We start from the raw sequence: 22,636 nt of genomic DNA, 5'->3' as shown, positions 1-22,636 counted from the left end.
ACCTCATCTGAACCCCTTTTTAAACGTCTTGGTATATTAAAATTAACGGATATCCACAATGTTCAAGTTGCCAGTTTTATGTTTAATTATTTTAAAAACCAACTTCCTATTTCTATGATTGATATGCTCTGTAAACGTACCAAATTTCACAATTACAATTTAAGAACTTCTTATTTAAACATTCCTTTTGCTAGACTTACTAAAACTAAATTTTTTATAACTATATCAGGTCCTAATTTGTGGAATCATATCCCACCAAATATCAAAACGTCAATATCATTATTTACTTTCCGAAAAAAGTTAAAGAATCATTATATATCTAAATATTATTTATACTGCTTAGTTAATATGCTTATTATGATTATTTATACTCATATACTATTTATGTCTTACACAAAATATTAGTTGTTGTTTATTATTGCAATCTTTAATCTATACTATATATAATGTATATATAGTATATACTATATATATACTGGAATTATAATTTATGTATACATATTTTTTTTTTCATTTACCAATATCGGTAGTTATTTCATTTATAATTATCATGAAACTATTGAAATATAATTTAAATAATTTTTATAAAGAAGATGTTAGTTATGTTATACTGTAATTTTTTATCCTAAATTATATAATTATATATTCTAGGTTATTTTTATTTTTTTAGTAATGTGTTTTGTTGTGGGTCCCTACGAGACAAGTTTTTAACTTCTAGAAGGGATCCATGATAATAATGACTACCAATTACTGCTTTATCTATGTTCACTTTAATATCTTTTTTCTATTTTGTATATATTCATTCATTATTATCTAAATAAATATTATCTAAATGGAAGGTTCCCCTAATGAGATTTTTAAATATTTTAGCAAATTATCAATAAAATGTCAGATTGTTTCACATATGATTACTCACCAGTTTCTGTGGTTCTGTTCCTATACTTGCCTCCAATCTTGCAATTCTTTGCTCTATATCTGTTACCTTTGGGTTATTAAACAGAGATACTTTTATTACGTACTGTATATCCTTGGGTATTGGTCTGGATGTAGGCCTCTCTCTAGCCAGTTCAGATAAGTTTTTACAAGAAATGTTCACCAATCATTTTTTTCTCTCAATCAGGGTTTCCCCAGGTATACTGTAGTCCATCCCCCTAAAGTCAGCCCAATTTTGTGTTCTAGGGAGTGGGATTATATCATTGGTAGCAAGCTATATATGAAAGTGTCTTTTCTTGCAAATTAGAAGTGTCATTTATCATAAATTTTATGTGCGAAAGTACCATTTCAGGCTATCTGGGGCGTCATTTAACAAAGTTTCACTTTGCCACAGATCCTATCCTGTCTAGCCAGTTCAGATGAGTTTTTACATGAAATGCTCACCAATCATATTTTTTCCTCTCAACCAGGGTTTCCATGTGTATACTGTAGCAGACCTTGATTTATAAATATAAGAGGAGAGCTCCTAATGGCTCTCCTAAATATGTTGAGGAGAGCCATTATTTTGATTAAGTATTCCAGGCACAGGCCCACCATGGTTGGGCCTGTGGCGAGCCGAATTTTGATAAATGACACCTCTAGATGGCCGGAAATGGTATTCTCGCACGTAAAATTCATCGTAGGTCATTGTTCTCTGAACGTAGTCTACGATGTATTGTTATGATAATTATCTACGCGTCGATCGTAGGGTGGTTCGTAGGGTTAGTAAACACCATTGTCATCGCCTTTTGAAGCATGGACAATGCAAACAAACAATGTATTGTTTGCTAATTAAAATCCTATCTAAAGATAGTAGACGTCAATTTTTGTAGCCACCCTAGCTAGGCCTACGCATCGGTTATCCTAATTTGGACGGAAATCCGCCGACGAGACGACATCGGGTCAGTGGACCTCTCAGCTCACGCAGAGTCTGAGAGAGAGAGTCGAGGCTATCTATCTAGTATAGTTTCGGCGGCCTACACTATAAATTATTTAATCCTACCTTGGGTTAACGAATTATAAAAACAACGACACCTAGGCTAGGACACCAACAAAATATATGCAAAATAAATATATATTCCATATTAATTACTATAAGATTTAACATAAAGGCGACATGTGTATAAGAAAAGGCCCGACCAGAATTTGGAGGGGAAAACATGTGAGCAGTTATTATAAAGATCAGAGAGAGTATTATGTTTCATGTCATGTGACACAAAATCCAGGTACACAATCTTAATTACTGTTTATCGTCGGCAGCCACCCTCACATACTGAGTTAAAAAAAACAAACATGTGAGATGTTGCGGTAAAGCAGAGAGTATCGCGTTTTATGCCATGTGACCAAAAAAACTAGGTCTGTATAATTACGGTCTTCTGACGGCAGTCTTTTTGAGCTACCGATTGAACGTTCTGATACTATATTTAGAATGAATTGTTTACGATATTTTTCTCGCAACATCAAAGATCGTAGGCGCGAATAGCCTATCAGGGGTAGCCATAACAAAGATCGTTTGCGCGACTATATATAGACTGTGTGTTGTATTCGGGGTTAATATTCTTATCATTATATATATTTTTTTGACGCACTGTAACAGGTTGGGGAGCGCTATTTTAGGCGCTCCTTTGATCGTTTTCAGGATCGCCAAGGAGCGTCAGCGCCATGGCGCTCCTTTTAAATCAAGGTCTGCTGTAGTCCCTCCTCCTAAAGTCAGTCCAATTTTGTGTTCTATGGCTGGGATTATACCAGTTTGTAATATAAAAGAATGGTTTTTGTTGCAGTTTATCAGTGGGAACATTTTTATATTTGTGTGTGCGTAAACGGATTGTAATGATCTTGATTGCCCTAGAACACAAAAGCTTCATAAAAATCATTCTATATATTCAATAAAGTTACAGTAGGCCTACTAGGTATGTACCGATGCAGCTTGGCCTAGCTAGGCTGTGATAGCCTTACAGCAGTAATCACTTTCAGTTAAACATACAGTACTGACTACATAACATAAGAAGCACACATATTTTACACGGATGTAATATGTGTGACTCGCGTGTAATTAGGTATACAATACTATCCATATTCACTCATGCATTACTGCATTGAGTAATTCAACTGCAGCAAACTGTATTTGTAACTTGTTGATGTTTTGTTCATAATTAATTATTTTCAAACAGACAATAAACTGGAATTTACAACAGCATTTTTAATAACACAATATAAGCCTATTCAGTGGTGGATCCAGCTTGTTTGTGCTCATATGATGGGCCTTGTTTATTTCAGGGTTTTATATATATTTATTAGTCATATTTATAAATATTTCAGAAAACTTGGGTAGAAAGACCCAACAAATCAGTTCTCTTATATTACAGCGCATGCGTTTAAGTTGATAATTATTTTAATTGCACACCTCAATTTGGTCTGTACCATTTTCAGAACCTTGATTGTTTTCATTATAAACATGGGATGATGTCAGACAAATTCTGCAGAATATATGTAAGTCGTTCATAAGCAGAGAATTTATAAAGCAAGTATACAATGCAGACATGTTAAATAGAAATAATAATTAATAAACGTATTAGAAGAACGTAACAATTTTGACTTTCTACACCGGCCAGAAAACCCATTCACAGTCACGAAAGTAATATTTGAGCGAATACTGGACTTGGCCTAAAACACTAGCTCTGTATTTTAATTTAGATATTAAACTTGCGGTTAGGAAAATACAAGGACATAATCATTCTATTCTAGGTCCCTAGAAAGGCTGTGCTGTTCCACCACGAGATTCAGAAGCATCATATCCTACCGTAATAATGTCTTTCATATATTTCAAGTTAAATTATTGTTATGACATTTTGAAGCAATAAGAAGTTACCTTTGATGCTTGGCTATACTTGGCTTGCTCAGCCTTATAGTACAGTTCATATGTCACATAACCATCAATGGTTGGTTGACCTTTTGGTGGAATTTTTGTTCCAGCACTAATATCCAATTTCTTGTATGTCTCCAGTTGAGATAAAAGTTTTCTATGAAAAAATTCCGAAAGAAACTCAAATTATTCACTTAATATATCTGTTTCCTCAATAAAAACTACAGGACACAATACCACTTGAGACAATCTTAATTTGTGCAGCTTTTCTGAACCCTCATATCATTAGACTGTATCATAATACAATTTGCCAATAATGAGGATAATAATTAAATAGGATGAAATTTTTGTTGACACACCAGGGCATCAACTCCGGGTTGAACATCTGAATGTTCCCCAGGTGAACTGTGGGAGACATGCTGGGAGGGTCAATGTGAAAGGTACCAGCTTTAAAATCCTCACACCATCAATCATTGCTTTAGTTTATTCTTATTACTTTATATATTTCTACAAAATATATAGCAGGTATAAAAAATAATAAATAGTATTTTAAATAAAATATTATGACTTCTGTACAAAGGGTGGGGGAGGGTGCAACAGAGAAACCTTCCTACTATAAGTTTTGTATCCCTGTCTATCAATCATTTTAGTAAGTATTTTTTTAAAAAGTTTTTGGAATGTATACATGTTTGGCAATCAAAGAAGAAGCATACTTGGGAAGATTGCCTTGAGGATCACCGATATCCATGACAGCCTCCTTCCCCAAGATATTTTCCAAATGTAAACCACTCAGTTGAGCCTGCATTGCTTTAACCTGTTGCTGCAATGTGACTGGTGAAAGACCTGCAAGATCTTTTTCCTGTTTAGCAGTCTTCTGAAGCTGAGTAACCTCATCTTCAAGTTCATGCATCTCATGTTGAAGCCGTTGATATTTTTGTAAAGGGGTTTCTTTATTAAGGCCCTCTTCTGCCTATATTTTTTTGTAAAAGATGGCACTGGTGAATTTTTTATCAAAATAAATAATACTTTAAAATTCAATATTATAATTACTGAAGCAGAATATAAACATTTTCTTAGTATTCAAATGTAACAAAAACAGTCTGAGGCCTTTTTGCTTGTTTAAATATACTTACAAGTTCATATTCTGTTTTAGGTGTTATATATCCAGTTCTTCTTGAATAAGTAATCCTATCTGAAAAATCTTTTTAAAAACCTTTTTCAATTAGATTTGAACTAGTCACTTTTGCTATAATATCGTATCAAACAGAACTAGCAGCAGGTGTCGCATGCAAATATCAATCTGGCGTGTGACAAGGGTTGAAAAATACTCATGAGGCGGTAAGTCTGGGATAGTAATCTACTACCAAAGTTCAAGTCTTAGGCCTAGTTTTGATTTCACTTTTTGGTCGATAATAAAAAGTTGCAATGAAGGAAGTTTTACACCTCTCTTTCAACAGCCTAGCCCTAGTGATAGTGATGTAGATAAAATACATTTATTTATAGTATTTATCTAACGAGATAACTTAGATATACATTAGTAAATACCGTATTTTATCCATAAATTTGGTGGGGGAAAATACGGTATACAAAATACGGTATTTACTTGGCAGCAGAAACAGGGCCTACAGGTGTTTTATGTGGTCTATAGTCTATATTGTTTTGACAACTCTGTAGCATGACCACAGTGCTGATTTTGCCATTTTTCTCCTAACTCTATAATTTGTCAAAATGACGATTTTAAAATCTAGTTAAATACTTAAAAGGTATTACCTAGATTTCCAGCCATCAATGTTTTCTCTTTGAATCTACTAAACGAATCATTTATGTTGATCTTGAGTGCCTCAACACTTTCACTATGTAGTTCTTCCTACAAACAAACAATTATGAAATGATGAAACCTAAAATATGGTTCCCAGGACCAATTTAACAATATTATGATATTACTACGTTAACTACTGCTCCAAGCAAGGTTGATTGAAATTTGATTATAAGGACTTTTAGATTAAAATTTTTATGTCGACTGATACTCTATGACATCATTTTATAATATGCGCAAGGCGACTGGAACGTAGACTGCCAAATTTATGAACTTGTTCAGTGTCATTTTGCCGTTTGCTGTCTCTGACATGAGTACGAGTGGACGGATGAAATCATAACACTGGAAAAGTTTACATAAATAATGGTGGAGAGTGATCTCTGATTTTCAGAGAATGTAGTAAAATGCATATTCAGTTAAGTTATATAAATACTAACTGTGAATGATTCATTTTCAGTGGTTATGTTAAAATGAAAAAAAAAATGATGGGTCGCAAGATTGTTTTTGAAACTTTTTATCAATTATACACTGATCGGCGTTCTAGATGTGAAATGTTCTCAGCTTTTTGCCTATGTTGAGGCGAGTAGTGTACCGTCACAATTGGGAATAGACGACTGGGGAAATGGACGCTTTTGACACATATTCGTTGTGGTGTGTAGGAACATCGCCATGCTCTCCACCACTACAGATCCATCATTCGGCCGGCGTCGGGTCCGTCTGTTTTGTAGAAGCAACAATAATTTGGTAGAGTACATTAATTATGGGTGTGTTCACTATCTAAGAGCCTATTAAACATGTGCATCACCCACTGTGTAAGAAAAACATTTATTTACTTACAATACATCCCTAAATTGACAATCGTGTATTCTGTAATTTTACTTTAATGAGTATCCAATTGTTGTTGTTGAAATACAATCGCCAATTTGGTTCAACAAATTACACAAGAAACTCAAATCGCGAAAATAAAAGGTCGCTAAATAGTTTAAAATGTAAAATCGCGAAAATGTTGGCCTTTACAGTACCAAGTTTGGCAGCATGCATTACTTCAGAAACATTAGTCATTACGCATTATTATTATCATAGCATGTGTAGTTTAATAATCGTTAAGAGTATACAGGTAGTCCTTTTTAGACTGCGCATGTTTCCACTCAATTCAATCGGACACATACATATAACCTACGATGGCTGGTGGTGAACTGGTTTAAAATTGCATACGAATGCAACTTTGATTTAGTAAGTTCAGCGGGCAATTAAAATTGAAGAAACAATAATGACAATAATCTGAAAGTGCTAAACATTGATTTAAGCTGTACTTCTTCGCTGGAAACCATATTCCATGGAGTCCACCAAGGAGTCCATGTTAATTATGCATTTACTTCAGCCAACGGATATGAAGTATGTAAAACAAATATTAACTGGGTAAAAGTTCCTTACCATTACTATACTGAGGGATAAACAATTTTTTCTTCCCAAGAATTAACCAGATATCATTAACACAAGTTTCTGTTTTTTCATACGTCAACATTTGATTTATTATTATTTCTCAGAACACATAGAAAATGGAGTACATACATTTGGGAAAAAAACAGAAACCATACACTACAGTACTTTGACTGATTGCCAAAAAGCAAAAATAACACTATAAACAGATCTCTTTAAAAGTATACAGTACAACATAAAAAGTATACAATATAAATACTGGGCTGAGTGAGAACATACAAGTTTGTTCTGTTGCTGATCATCTTCTGGTAAATCCGTTGTCTCATAAACATCTGGCTGGTTATCCTGAAATGAATACAGAACCAATTGATAGTGAATTCATTATTTATAGTAAGAATTTTATGAAAATTAAGCTAAAACAATAATGCTTTCCGTCAAAAAATACCAGAATCGAAGGCCTATCTTTGGAGGATAGTACTAAAGCTACTAGGAAAATAATTGCTTTTGGACTGGTCTACGCCACAAGTCCAGCCAAGCCCAATAGAGCCTAGCTAGCTTCACTGTTCCAGACTGCATCTTTATATATCGGACCAGCCAACCGCAGCTGGATACTTTGTCCTGGCTCACCACGTCATACAGTAGCTGTGATTCAATCTATTAGCACACAGCTAGACACATGTTACCAAGCATTCCGCGATTGCCGTAATACCATTTTGTGAAACCAATACTGGTTTACTGTGTCAACAGAACGAGCTTTACAGTATGTCTCTGAATTATTACACGCTGAGCCAGTGAACCTCTCTAGTTTTTTTTATGTCTAGCGACGATGTTAATTCAGCAGACAATCAAGAAATGCTCTGGATAAAAATGAGGCCAAAATATTTACCAAGATCAATTTCATATCTATTTTATTGTGCTGTATATTCTCCCCCCTCTGCAAATAAGTCAAACACGCTTGAGAGATGCCTTCAACAAATAGTGAATCTAATAATCACCAAACATCCATATGCGGGTATTTTAATTGCTGGTGATATGAACAAAATCGATACATCTAGGCTCACCGTTGGAAATTACAAACAGGTTGTTAAAAACCAACCAGACTAGGGGTGACACTTGACAAAATTATTACCAACATTGCTGCATACTTTAAAGATCCATGTATCATTGCTCCTCTAGCAAATAGTGACCACAACATAGTACTATGGCACCAAGTAGACCTTTGCAACAAGCTAATACTCAATATAAGTGGAGCGTCAGGCCAATGAAAGAATCATCATTACGTCAATTTGGACAATGGAATGGAAAATAAAATCCATGAAGGAGGTATTCAACTTGTACTCTCTATTGGAGAATGAACAAAATTAAACGTACAACTAGAATTTAATTCGTCACTTTGACGAATTATAGGTGATCATTTTATCATTTTAATGAAATTAACACTTTTTAAACATGCATGTACGTTAACATCCGATCGTAAAAAGTTGATGTACGCCATCCTATGACATGATGCATACGCTTATAGTGCTGAGTTGTACCTATTATGTGTCATATACAATATGTACAGTACTGTATATACTGTATATCTATATACAGTGTAGCATAGGTGAAATTACGGGACCCACATCATGTTCAAATTTTTTGGTATGATGGAATTATCAAAATAAACTCGAAGATGACAATTTCGAAAGATAATGAATTGAGCAAATAAATATAAGGATTGGAAGAGAATTTGACACGTAGAAGCGCAATGCGCGCTCTTTGAAATTTGTATAACTTCGACTAAAGAAATTTAAAAACAACGTTTTAACTTCAACTGGCCATATGATAACATCACAACATCCGATAGGCTTAATTTTTATATGAATTCAAATCTACATTTCATCAGCTTTCATAATAAGTTATAATCTTCAAGGTCACCTTTAATTCTGAAGAGCTATAAGATATTCAAATGTATGTGTAGCTGAAATTACACGACCTAGATTATTTAAGTTTTTCCGCGTGATGACGTCATCAAAATAAAAATGTTGACAACTCATGAGAAAGATAATTATTTGAGCCAAGCACAATACTAAAATTTCTGCGAAAATCGGGCTCAAATAACGGAGATGCGCTCTATTGAATGTGAAAACCCACACAAAAAGATAAAAATTACTAATTTTTAAATTGAAGTGGCCATTTGATGACGTCATACCATTTTGTACGTCTAATGTGTACATGAATATGTATCTACAACCCAATGGCTTCCCGAATAAGTTAAAAAAATTGGGGGTCACCTGCCATTCTGAACAGTTATATTCATTTTAAAAAGGCCTTATTTTTCACCATTTTCATCACTTTGATGCAATTAATTTGCGCATTTTGTCATTTTTAACCTGCTCGTATAGCATTATTTTAAGTCGGAACTGACTCAAATTTGGTGAATGTACTATTAAGATGGTGAGTAGAATGAGATTTGTAAACAAAATTCATATTTTTTACGCTTTTTAAGTATCGCGCGCACAAAACTTTTTTTTGCGCAGTAATTTTTTGAACACGCAAATGGCCTAATTCATGCTCTAAATTGATCAAAACTTAATTTACTTTAATTTACCTACGTGCGCGTGCGTTTTTATTTGCTAATATTTTTACCCTTGACCTGAAGTTTACGTGTAGTGAATTTCATTAATATGTGATAATGAATTATGGAGATATGATTGATAATGTGATTTTGCAAAATGGCGTATAAATGACGTCACGGATGAGTGATCATGCTGGAAAGCTTATTAGGATTAAGTTATATTATTTGAAAGATATTCTGAAATTTTGGTAATCACTGACATTAAACTTTTTGAGATAATTGTTATGTCACAAAATAGTGTACAGAAACAATAAAAAGAAAAAAAAATAAGATTTCATACAATAACAATAGGTGATCATTTTATTCTAAATGATCACCTAATAAGTGAACAATTAATACTAATATTATAGCTGGGTATACTATTCTAATCAAGCAGGTGCTTAAATTGATTCTTGTAACTTTCGGGTTTAGGCTATTATCAACTCCGTCATGGAATGGGGTTCAAAGTCATATTCTATAAGTTAACTCAGTTGAAAGTATGCAATCAATGTTTCACTAGGCTCTGCGAGCCTATTCGCAACGAAGCCAGTTGCTATGAAGGCTCAACTTGATCTCGAACAAGAAGAAATGGTAGCTGCAGTTGAGACTAGAGCACAAGACCTCGAACAAGAAGTAAAACATCAGAGTGAATCATCACAGCTAGACTTCCAAATGGAGCTAAGTCTCCGATAACCTGTCACAACCCGCGTCACAGTGATCATCTCATATTCGTACACCCTTTTGCTCGGACAAATTGTTTAAAATACTCAATTTTCCACATATTTCCCTGTGCATGAGAGGGACTACCGGAAGAAATAAGAGATTTACAGTATTAATTTTAAATACAGGTATTAAGACTTTTATGAATAAGCTTAACATTTATTGTAAGTAAGATTTTGCTATGTATTGATGATTTTTAATGATAATGATATTGCAATATATTTTAATTTATTTTGATATAGTATTTATATGCATTTTTAATGTTGTTATTCTAAATGTTTTTTATATAATCAGTGCAATAGGAGACCTACTAGATAGTGATTAAGTTCGTTTTTTAGGACTCCTGTCTCTGCCTAGTTTTGTGTGTGCTTGTTTTCCAATTCCACCTCCCATGGAGCTCTCGCGCCACCAGCTTTTAGGTCACGCCAAAGAATTTACACCATCCGCTCTCAAGGATGAGCCCGCCAACATACCCCACAAGGGTTAAGCCTGCGACCAAAATTGAACCGATGTCGGAACAACACGCAATTAATGATGAGTCTCTTGGTTGGCTTCAAAATTTTGCGTGGAGAGACTTGATAATTCACAAGCATCATTAAATTCGATAACAAGCCAGAACATTTTCGTTCCTGGCTATCATAGTTGCCATTTCTGGCATTATTATGCTTTTTGGCATTATTTGGAGGCCCACGGCATCTGGCATAATGCCGCGGCATTATTTAGCCGTTTTTAGCATAATCTGGCATAATTTTGTGTTTTTTGAACAACCAAAAAAATAATATACCACAGAACAAAATTAAAATATTTTGTTTATAAATCTTGCAATTTAATACATATTATCACCTTATACAATATCATATCGTACAAAACAGATCTGTTCGGGTTTTCCGTACAATACAGTAGTTCTTCCATCCTTTCGTTTCGGACTTAATCGACTCTTCGGATAGGAAGGCTGCTCGAAAACTACCGTGTGTGCGATATTATAGGCAGTACAACAAATCCGAAGAGGCTAGCTATTGGCCAATTATGTTGCTCTATTTCAGAGTTCATGCAGGTTATTGGATCCCCACGGGTGTAGAGACAATTGAACGAAAACATTATGAAAGGGGTTTTGTTTTTTCAGTTCATAATTATAAAGCGGCCGCACCCCTACCCCAACCCTTAAAATGTCAATTTCTGGTAACTTAGAAGCTCTAATTTTAAAAAGAATTTCTTCTAGAGAATTTGTTTTCCATATTTCAAATTATGTTCCATTTGAATCGTCGTAGCAACCCTATTTTTCCAAATGTTCTTCACCTCTCAGCCCCAGTAGTGGGCGAGGTAATTTTTATTTAAAATTAAGTGCCATTTCCGCCCATCGATCAGCTCTATTTTTCCAATTTTTTTTACCTCAGCCCCAACCATGGTGGGGCTGAGGTCCTAAAGACACTTATATATTTTTATTTCCTATTTTAAATTATAATTGCCATTTTCGAACTATGGTGGGCTAAGATCCTGGAGGTACTAATAAATATATTTTTATTTCATATTTGAAATTAAGTGCCATTTCCGGCCATCGAGCAGCTCTATTTTTCCAAATTTTCGTACCTCAGCCCCAACCATGGTGGGGCTGAGGTCCTGGAGACACTTAATATATATTTTTATTTCCTATTTTCCATTATAACTGCCATTTTCGAACTATGGTGGCCTAAGTTTCTGGAAACACTAATAAATATATTTTTATTTCATATTTTAAATTAAGTAGCATTTTTCCAAATTTTCTTATCAACCATGGTGGGGCTGAGGTCCGGGAGACACTTTAATATATAATTGCCATTTTATAATTATGGTGGGCTAAGATCCTTTCATATTTTAAATTAAGTGCCAAGATCGAGCAGCTCTCATATCTCAGCTCAAAAATTCTAAATTTCCATGTGTAACAGGTTTTTTTTTTTTGTGGGGGGGGGGGGGGCGTGGGTTCGTGTTGGTGTCATTTGCAATTACCATTTTTGCACCCCAGATATTTTTAGAATTATTAGTTATTTCTCACAAAACTAAAAATATAAATTTTGAACGACATAGGGATACAATTTTAGGCCCTATTTTGTGTCAGTTGGGGTTTTACAAACGTTTATTAGACATACAACCGTTGGTGGCGCTGTTTAGGGAAACATTTTGGGGATCTGGCATTATTTTTCCCAATCTGGCATTATTTGAGACAGGATATGGCATAATTTAAATTTTATTGCTGGCAACGCTGCTGGCTATCCTTTAACTACACAATAAAGGGAATCGTCACCATCTAAACAACTTGATCTGCTTCAAAAGTATAGGGAAAAATCAAGTGAATTATTAGGGCGCATACGTGCTGTACACATTTCAAACCCTACTCAAGGCCTATCCAGTGTCTGGAAACAACTGGAGAAGAATTGGTTACTATAACCCTGACGAACATTGGCACAAATTAAAGCACCTTCCCTACGTTTTTTAGATCTAATTTAAGATCACAAACTATATTTAATGTAAAAATAATACTATATGGTCCTATTGCGATAATAGCGGCCCGCTATAAATCCCAAAATGCATTGCGTGCGGATTGATATTTTTGTTTTTCACCTGTAATTCGCTCACTTTTCGATCGATCGTGAGGCCAAAACAAATGGAAGACTCCTAACTTTTCAGCGAAAATACCGGGTTTTCCCCAATTTGTATCAACGGAGTCTGGCAAAAATAGAAAGACAATTAATGTAGCAACTATACAACGTCAGGATAGGTATATAGCTAGCGTACGATGTTCGTACGTTACCGATGTTTACCAGCTAGGCCTACAAAACTAAGCCTAGCTAGGCCTAAGACCGTCCACTAGAGGTCGATCGCCGCGAGCTACTTAGGTAGTGCATTGTTTCTCACTTTTTATCATAATTTACCATAAAACGTACATTTAAGACAAGGAATGACATCGTTTAATGTTTTTAAAGTGATATATATGTATTATTTTCCAAAAAACGTCCAAAATTGGGCGCTAATGCAGTTTCGTACCCACCCCTTAAAATTACTCCAAATGATTTCAATACTTCATCTAGCCTACTCACGAGTTGTCTACAGCATTCAGCAAGCATAAAATGGTAAAATATCAATAATTTCTTATTTATAACTATTTTTAATCAATTAATAATTGAGCACCCTTCAGAAATCCATCGCCAGCTTAGCTTCGCGAAAATCATCGCTAGGCCTGCCGATGAAAGTACGGAGGCCTCATAGGGCATCGATCTATAGAGGACGCTGTTATATGATCATATTATGGCGATAATAAAATATTTTTTACATGTTCCTCGTGAAACGGATTTTAAGTTTTTTTCATAAAGAAATATTTTGTGTTTAATTATGTTGAATTCTATTTATTTTGAATGTTGTGTGTTATTGTCTACTCTTGTCAAATTATATTTTTTGTAAGGGTCCCTAATGATCAGCTTCGGCTGGATGGACCACCCTCATAAAATATTGTTGAAATAAATTAATGAATAGACATGAAATGATGTATTCAGTGTCAGCAGAAGTAAAATAAATTCTAGTAATTGATGGAAAACATTTTTATTATAATTATTGTATTACTGTACATTACATTTCAATAAATTATATCTTTCTGTTTTTTAATTCTTTTTATTCATTTCATTTATTTATTTGACCTACAAACCATAATGTAAAATAAACTAAAACAGAGGAAAATTGGTCAGTACTTATATCTTCAAGAGTCAGCAGTTCCATATTTATCTTCTTTTCTGTGTGAAATTCTACTAGTAAAATGAAAGAACAAATTGAAAACATAACATAATTATTTTTGTGGATTTTTACTTTTTTGTTAAACCAAGACAACGAAAAGGAATAAAATTACCTTCGTGACGTTATTATTATTTGGAACCAGATGAATTTATTCAATATAACATAATTATGATGATACCCACAATGATGAATACAGCAATTGTATAGTATTTCTTTTCTTTATTAAAAATACGAAACGCATGTCGGAAATAATGAAAATTATAATTATTTGGTGCGTGCTTTAAACGTTAGTAACTACGCCCTCTATAGAACGCAACTGTTTACTCTATAGAGTTAATGTCCTGTGAGGCCTCCGTACTTTTATCGGCAGGCCTAGCGATGATTTTCGCGAATCTAAGCTGGCGATGAATTTCCGAAGGGTGCTCAGTATTAATTGATTAAAAATAGTTTTAAATAAAAAATTATCGATTTTTTACAATTTTATGATTGCAGAATGTTGTAGACAACTCGTGAGTAGGTTGGATGAAGATTTTGAGTAATTTTAAGGGGTGGGTACGAAACTGCATTAGCGCCCAAAATTGCAGGGAAGGCGTCTTTAATTAAAGAGAACGGAGGGTTGCCAGGATTAAATTACACAGAGTCCTTTATGGGGGTGAATCTGCTGGTAAATAAGTTGAGTTGCCTAAAAATCTACAAGACAAATGGCATTCTTGTGCCTTTAAATACAAAAAGGACAGAGAAGGCTGCTTTCCTTCCTTCACTTTCTTCTCGAAGTATGTTCGCGATAACTGGTGGAACGCAGGGCTCGATTTAGTGCTAGCCCGGCGTACAATGGCTAGTAAAAACAGCTCCGGGCTACCTAAAGTATCTTCCTTTAAGCCCGTATGGCTAGTAGGTTGTAGGAACTCGAAATTGGGACGAACTGACCTCATAAAAATAACTCCAGCATAAAAGACATATGTCTTGGCAATATCAGCAAAAAAAACCACTCGCGCGCTGCTGTGTGGCCATAACAAGTGATGAAGTAGGCGAAGCCTCTCATAATCCCGAATTATGATTGGCCATTTATGTTGTCACCCAGGTTATTGTGAAGTAGGCGCGCGGAGCTTCATTATCAGGTCAAACATGTCACAAAAATATGACCATAAATAACGAACTGTGATTGGCCAAATGTAGTAGAATTTTGTCAATGTTAAAAATAACTTGTCTAGTCTTGTCAGGCCTGGTTGTCGAAGATCAAATAAAAGCTAGGGATATTTTGGAGGTCCGGGTGGCTGGCTCTATCCCTGTAGGTAGGCCATAGAGGCCATATTTTATAATATGCGTAGGCCCAGATAGAATCAAATGCCATCGTGATGGCTGCTCAGCAGCTAGGCCTAGCTAGGTACTACAATTTTGGTAACAGTAGGCCAGGTGCTCCAATGCGATCTAGGCCCTAGGCTAGGTAGGCCTAGCCTGTCTATCCTAGCTACCCTACTATAATAATAGGCTCTAGGCTAGGCCTAGCCTAAGGTAGACAGAATCTGATTAGTTTTCTTGGCTAGGTTGAAGCCCAACAACAAAAAGACCTCAATAAATCGATTCTGTGAATATGGTGAATATGGTGAGCATGAAATAGACTATGCGATGCAAAATTTTTATAGTGTGAACAATAAAGAAATAAAATTTTGTGTAATTTTTCATGCAATAGGGAGGTTTCCCAACCTACAAATCAAATACGATGACGAAAACGGATACGTCATACATTTGTGAAACTTTTGAGCTGATCCACATTTCATATTCGTAAAGCGTATTTGTGTTGACGAATATCACCAGTCATTCGTAACTACAAAACGAGTATAGTTTTTGATCTATTTGCATATTTTGCATTTGAATCAGGAATGATTCATGATTATATAATTATAGATTTATTTAAAGCAATTTACTAAAGTAATTTACTAAAATGCCAAGTAAATTTTGATAAATAGCAGTCCTCACTCGCTTTGATGTTACGCTAGGCCTAGGCGCAGCCAAGCACCAAGCAACACGTACCTGCGCTTCGCTCAAATTTACCGCAGTCATATTTTGGACGCGCCTCAATATTTCGTTGCCATGCGAAACAGATTTTTTTATGGCTTATGAAAACAAATACGTTTTCATAACGAACACGTTATCGTATTCGTAAGATTGCGAAACCTCCCTAATAATAGTTTAATACAGTATGTATGTAAATGTGTAGCAATTCTCGAGCGTTTAGATTAGTGCGCCCTCTATTGTACAAAATGCCTGAATTAATTTATATGGCGGCCCTGCTATCACGTGGTGCGATATGAGTGGGCTAGTAAAATATTGTATGGGCTAGTGAAATCTACAGTGAACTAGCCCAGTGGGCTAGCAACATGAAAAAGATAAATCGAGCCCTGGGAACGGTATATAATATTTAATACAGACCTCAGCAGGTCACCAACAAAACAAGCTAATGGGAAAAGAGCATACCAAACGAACGTCAGTAGCCACAAGACAGACGTCTGGGCTCGCACTGGCTGATCGCCTAGCCTACTCTAGGCTACGCCCTAGCTAGGGAGGGGCCTAGCTAGGCTAGCTAGCCCTAGCTAGTAGCCTCCTAGCTAGCCTAGCTAGAGGCTAGCCTAGCTAGGCCCTAGGCCTAGGCTAGGACATTTTCAGATTTATTTACATTCATTAAACAATAATAATACTAATAAGTAATAATAATAATTATAAGTGTAATTAAGTAAAATAAGTTAAATGTAAGTGTGATATTAATAAACGTACAATTCCAGGTAATTTCTCGTACTTCGGGTCCGCCATCTTGTGTTTTTGTGATTAACTGTTCAGCGCGAGGTATATTCAGAGCGTCATTTCGACGACGATCGAGCATTCTCTACTTCTACGGAGCGCCATTTATGCCTTTATTTACTTCCGAATTAGAAATAGTACTACGGTAACTGCTCCAGTTGACCAAATTTAGCACCGGTGGAGCACAGTGATATAAAATAGAAATAAGTCACTAATTTTAATTTTATTTCTATTTTATATCACTGCGCTCCACTAGTGCTAAATTTGGTCCACTGGGGCAGCTACCGTAGTACTATTTCTATTTCGTAAGTAAATAAAGGCATAAATGGCGCTCCGTAGAAGTAGAGAATGTTCGATCGTCGAAATGACGCTCACCTCGTTTTCAGAGAGCTACTAGCTGAGGATCAGAGAGAGAGGGGAAGGGGGGGGGGGGGGAGGTGGTGTGCGCAGTGCAAAGATTTTATATAGCCGAAGGCTAGATCGCAAAGAACAGTGTTATCGCAGTTCAAAAAGTGATTCTCCATGGAGAGGGAACCAATCAGATATGCCCTACGCCGTACGCACTGCTATACGCCTGTGTTGAGCCTATCATATCTGCGTGAGAATATATATATAGGCCTATATAAACTTTATTTAGACACGAGACTGATGTGCAGTACAACTCGTTCAGTCAATATTGATTATTTTTACACAAGTTCGTGATACTGTATTACACAAAAAAATCAACACCATATAAATACGACAGAAACGAAAAAATTGAAATTGAAAAGAAACAAAATTACAGCAGAATCCCCTTCATCTGACACCTCTATTTAGGGTACACTATACCGGTACTTCACGTGTAAACGGAAACCCTTATCGAAGTGTATAATTTATGGGGATTCTACTGTAATACATAATAAATCTTTTTGATTTCATTTACCTTAAAATAATAGTGATAAAACACACATTTTACATATTATTTAGCCATTTTAAAAGTTGGATGTACACCATCGTAGATTACCATACCATTATGTTTTACAATGCATTTTTCAGATACGTTTTAAACAACTTAACTGAATTTGGAAGGGTATCAACATTGAGACTATTCCATATAATTGCTCCACGATAAGACAGACTTCGTTTTTCGCGCCGCGGCTCTAGCCAGCTATGTCCCAGGAGGACACATTCATTAATAAGCTGTTTCATAGCGGTAGCTTTAGTATCTAAGGCTGACAGTTTTGTGAATTTGGAAACTCGACTATAATTTATAGGTAGCTGCTGGACCCAAAAAAACGTCTGGGAGAAGAGAGTCTATATGAAAGCCTTTGCTGATAATACAGTATTATTGAGATGTAGACGGAAATCTGTAAAATCTTGTTCAATAAATAATAACTTCGTTTTGCTGTCAACCAGGCCGGTATTATAATAAGTCACTGTCAAATAATCATTCGATAATGGTCAAAACTTTATTTTGGCTCTGTCAACATAAAGGGAGGTATTTACAATGACTTTCTTTTGACTGTCAATCTAGGCCAAGGTTATAATAATACGCCGTCAGATATTAAATCATTGAAACAGTCCTGGTAAATTTTTTTTTGGTTATCAGATGCCGGGGGGGGGGGGGTCCAATCAATTATCGTCAGAAGGTGAACAATCAGTCTAGGTAGCAGCAGCAGATTATTATTAACGCCTGCTCCATTAATTAATCCAGAAAAAGGTTTGTACATTATCTATTTGTTTATTAGCCTTCTCCTAACACAATTATATTTTCTTTAAAAAAAGGTTTTATAAGTGGTTTCAACATTTACGATAGTAATTTCACAGTTCTATGTCTGGACGCAAGTTCATAGACCTACTAGTTATATTATTCATATTAACTGATACTTACTCTTCATTTACCGTAAAGTTCAGTTTTAATGAAATATATAATATAAATTGGATTCGTAACAATTAATTAGTGTTGAAAAGGTTAGTTTTTTGGTGATAGGTGAAATGACATGTCACTTTGTAATCAATTTATTTTTTTGGTATAAAGGCCCAATTACACTATGACGATAACGACGGACGATAAATATATAGCATGCATTTTTTTTACATAAACCAAAAGAAATTAGAAAGGTTTTCGTTCTAGACCTATAGGATAATCATTTATGCTGTCTTTGATAAAAATAATGTTTTTCAAATTTCAATCAAATGACGTCATGATAAATAAAAACAATAAAATCGCTGTATTGTCACGGTATTATTGGTCTTACTAATCATGACGTCATTTGATTGGACGTGTGAAAATATAATTTTCATCAAAGGAATTGTTTATATTTCTTTTGGTTTATGTATTAAAAATGCACATTTGTCTATTTATCGTCGATCGTTATCGTCCTAGTGTATGGGCCTTATGCTGTAAATGTTCAATTAATTGATCTTTCCGATTTGATTAGTTGGACTCTTGCACAGTTGCTGTCTAATCGTTGTTGTGTAATATCATTTCGAACCATATTAAAATCATAAAGAGATTCATATTCCTTAACATGTGGCTGTGCATGGAAGTCCGGTCTACAAAAACTCGGGCCCGGGATCATTGTTATTGGGCCTGAAAGTGTTGGTGAATTCATAATTATACTTAATATTATATTTATATATATATATATATATATATAATTATATTATTATACAATTGAAAGCAAAACCCATTGAATCTCAAATCATTAGGACTAGAAATTTGGCTTATCAATCAAATAAATACTTTCGTTCAAAATGAAACTCCAACCTCTCTAATCAAAAGATTGAACTCGAAAACGGACCGTTTTTTTAATTGGGTATGTTGAAACATTTCAATATTCATTTAAAAAAGAACATTAATTATGGTATTGATCAGTGGCTATAGAGGCGTAAAAACCCTCGGTCAATATCATGTAAAATGCACTGTGGAAGGGTCATTATTAAGACTGCAAAATTGGGCTTATCAACAAATAAATACTTTCGTTCAAAATGTAAAATCAAGGCTGAACATTTGGGCTTATCAACAACAAAATATTTTATTATTAGACGCGATAACATCAAGGATAGTCAGTATAATTATTAATATAGCCACTGTTACTAGTTTTATTCTACATGCTAAAGTAAATAAAAATCCACTAGAAAACAAACCAGTCTGAATGTTATGCTTATTAGCCATGTTATGTTTGTTACTGTAGGCCTATGATTGTTTGCAATGTCCACATATTATTTCCGTGGGCATATCCATAGTGTATCACTCACAAAAAAGACGTGTGAGGTTCTTTCTTTAGATTTTGAAGAATGATTTGTGTTACAGGTTAAATGCTCAAGATATCGGCTAACGCCATGGGACCCTTGGCTTATCAATGAATAATAAATACAGTACTACTTTCGTTCAATTGAAATCAGAATCTGACCGTTTCATTAAATTGGGTGTGATTAGGCCTAAACATATAATAATTTATTAAAAAGGTACAATAAAAACAAATGCATCAGAGGCGTAAAGAACCCACGGTCAATATCATGTAAAATGTATATGGTATAAGCACGTGGAAGGGGTCATTATTATTAAACTGGAAAATTCGGCTTATCAACAAATAAATACTTTCGTTTAAAATGTAAAATAAGACTGCAAAATTGGGCTTATCAACAAATAAAATACTTTTTTTTCAAAATGTAAAATTAAGACTGGAAAATTGGGCTTATAAACAAATAAATACTTTTTTTCAAAATGTAAGAAAACTTTTTTTAAATATAATCCTTAAGCTCTGTCTATACTATCAAACTAAATATGATGTGCCCATATTATATAGACATGACGATGTCATATCACTACGATATTCGGGCATATCACTACCATATTTGGGCACATCACACTTTTTTTTTGTTAAACTAGTTGGGACAGTGTAGACACAGAACTATGTGATCGAAACATAAGTCGGAATTGGACTGACGCGATTGATTTAATTGGGTATTTTTATTAATGTAACGATTCATTAAAAACTATAATACCGATGCGCGTTTGGTATTGATCAATGGTGCAAAAAACCCTGAGAAATAATGTTATAACGCGATTTGGTGATAGCTTAGCAATAATACAACCCATATACTATTATTATAAATACCTATATTACAAATCCATTCATATAACTTTTCATCGCGAACCGAAAATGTATAAATGTTATTCTACAGACAGTAATTATATATTCAAAAGCCATATTATTATTATTATCAATACCTAAATGCGATAGTAATAACCACATAAACATACATTATTCCTATTACAAGTTTGTGCGTTTAATTCTAGAAAGAAACGACTGTGCTGACAAGTCCAATGACATAAATCACAAGTAAAGTCCCAATTGTTCACTTGCGTTTTGATTGGCCGACCTATTATATTAAATTAATGAAGACTGTTCTTACAACTGTCCAGTCAAAAAGTTACGCGGCGTTTTTTGTAAGAAATATTTCTTGTTTAAATCGGTTTTTGGCTTCGGGATGAATAGATGTGTATCACTGTGCCTTAGATTATAATTTAGGCCTATATCATTGTATGTAAATACATTATTTAGGTAAGGTGGGGCATTATCTGTCAAAACCTTATATATAACCATACAACATTCATATCTATCTTGATAAAATAAAGGTGACCAATTAATTTGTCTTAGTGCCTCACTACTAGGTGTGTCCCATGTCAGACCACACACGATTCGAGCTGTTTTGGATAATTTGAACTCTTTTCATTAGAGTTTGACTACTATTTCCCCAAATTATGTTACAATAGCTCAAGTAAGGTATTACAATAGAGTTTGCAATATGTTTTAATATGTTTTGTGGAAAATAATAGCTACATCGTCTGAGCATACCCAATCCATTTAGAGCTTTACCTCGAATGTATTCAATCTGATTTTTCCATGATAAATGTTCGTCTATTATGATACCGAGATGTTTGCAATATCGAACGCGTGGTACAACATCGTTATCTATATTAACTGATCTATTTTTTTCTTTGGTGGTTGCCAATCGGTTTGTCGATCAACATGAACTCGGATTTAGAGACATTTTTAGACTCAATTTATTATTTTTTAGCCAATCGTCGATTTGTATAAGTTCTTCATTTATACTTTGGTATATTTCATTTTCATTTTTTGAAGAACAATAAATTATAGTATCGTCAGCATACATACTTATTTTACATTTGTTTGCAACTTTCGATAGGTCATTTATACGCAACGATACGCAACGCAGCGTGTTAAGCGTATAACGCGAACGCATTCTATATAAAAATCGTATACAAAAAATGTTAGATTTAATAACAAGAAATTATTAATTCCATTGCGATTAACAATATATTTCATTTTATAAAAACTTCACTGTGCTTTGGCAAGAATATGTGTTGTAATTTATGTGGTCTTAATGTATTATATTACTAAATAAATAATTAATATTAAATAATGTTTTTCCTCTTGGAATCACTTTTCAGTCTGGAGTACGCCCTCTAGCCTTCGACTTTACCTCACTGGAGACTTTTGGTCTCACGTTTAGACCAAATTCATATTTAATTTTTTTTGGTATTTATCAAATTTTTAAAAGTTTTTTTTTTAATCCGTATTTTATTGATTGATGTTGATATAATATATAAAAGAGACTTGTAAAATAAAAAAAAATTATCCACATAAATAATCTAGTAATTAAA

At 34.4% G+C, this 22,636-nt stretch overlaps 1 protein-coding gene across 2 annotated transcripts in view; it reads right to left on the bottom strand.

Annotated features, from left to right (window-relative positions):
- Window positions 1-17,032, bottom strand: part of LOC140063587 (dynactin subunit 2-like) — a 30,526-nt gene extending 13,494 nt beyond the window's left edge. Inside the window, exons 1-7 of one of the 2 annotated variants that reach the window (XM_072109975.1) lie at window positions 16,939-17,032; window positions 7,371-7,436; window positions 5,606-5,702; window positions 4,969-5,036; window positions 4,549-4,805; window positions 3,842-3,992; window positions 917-982 (exon numbers count right to left, since the gene is read on the bottom strand). In XM_072109975.1, coding sequence (XP_071966076.1) covers window positions 917-982; window positions 3,842-3,992; window positions 4,549-4,805; window positions 4,969-5,036; window positions 5,606-5,702; window positions 7,371-7,436; window positions 16,939-16,974 — 741 coding nt within the window. In that variant the 5' untranslated portion in view covers window positions 16,975-17,032. The remainder of the gene's footprint in view (window positions 1-916; window positions 983-3,841; window positions 3,993-4,548; window positions 4,806-4,968; window positions 5,037-5,605; window positions 5,703-7,370; window positions 7,437-16,938) is intronic. The other variant, XM_072109976.1, reaches the window with a different exon arrangement.
- Between the last annotated feature and the right edge of the window lie 5,604 nt (window positions 17,033-22,636).

This window comes from Antedon mediterranea, chromosome 1 (assembly GCF_964355755.1).
Source record: "Antedon mediterranea chromosome 1, ecAntMedi1.1, whole genome shotgun sequence".
In the NCBI taxonomy this organism is placed as follows: Eukaryota; Metazoa; Echinodermata; class Crinoidea; order Comatulida; family Antedonidae; genus Antedon; species Antedon mediterranea.
The sequence above is the reverse complement of the archived record's forward strand: the minus strand, read 5'-3'. Positions and strand labels throughout refer to the sequence as shown.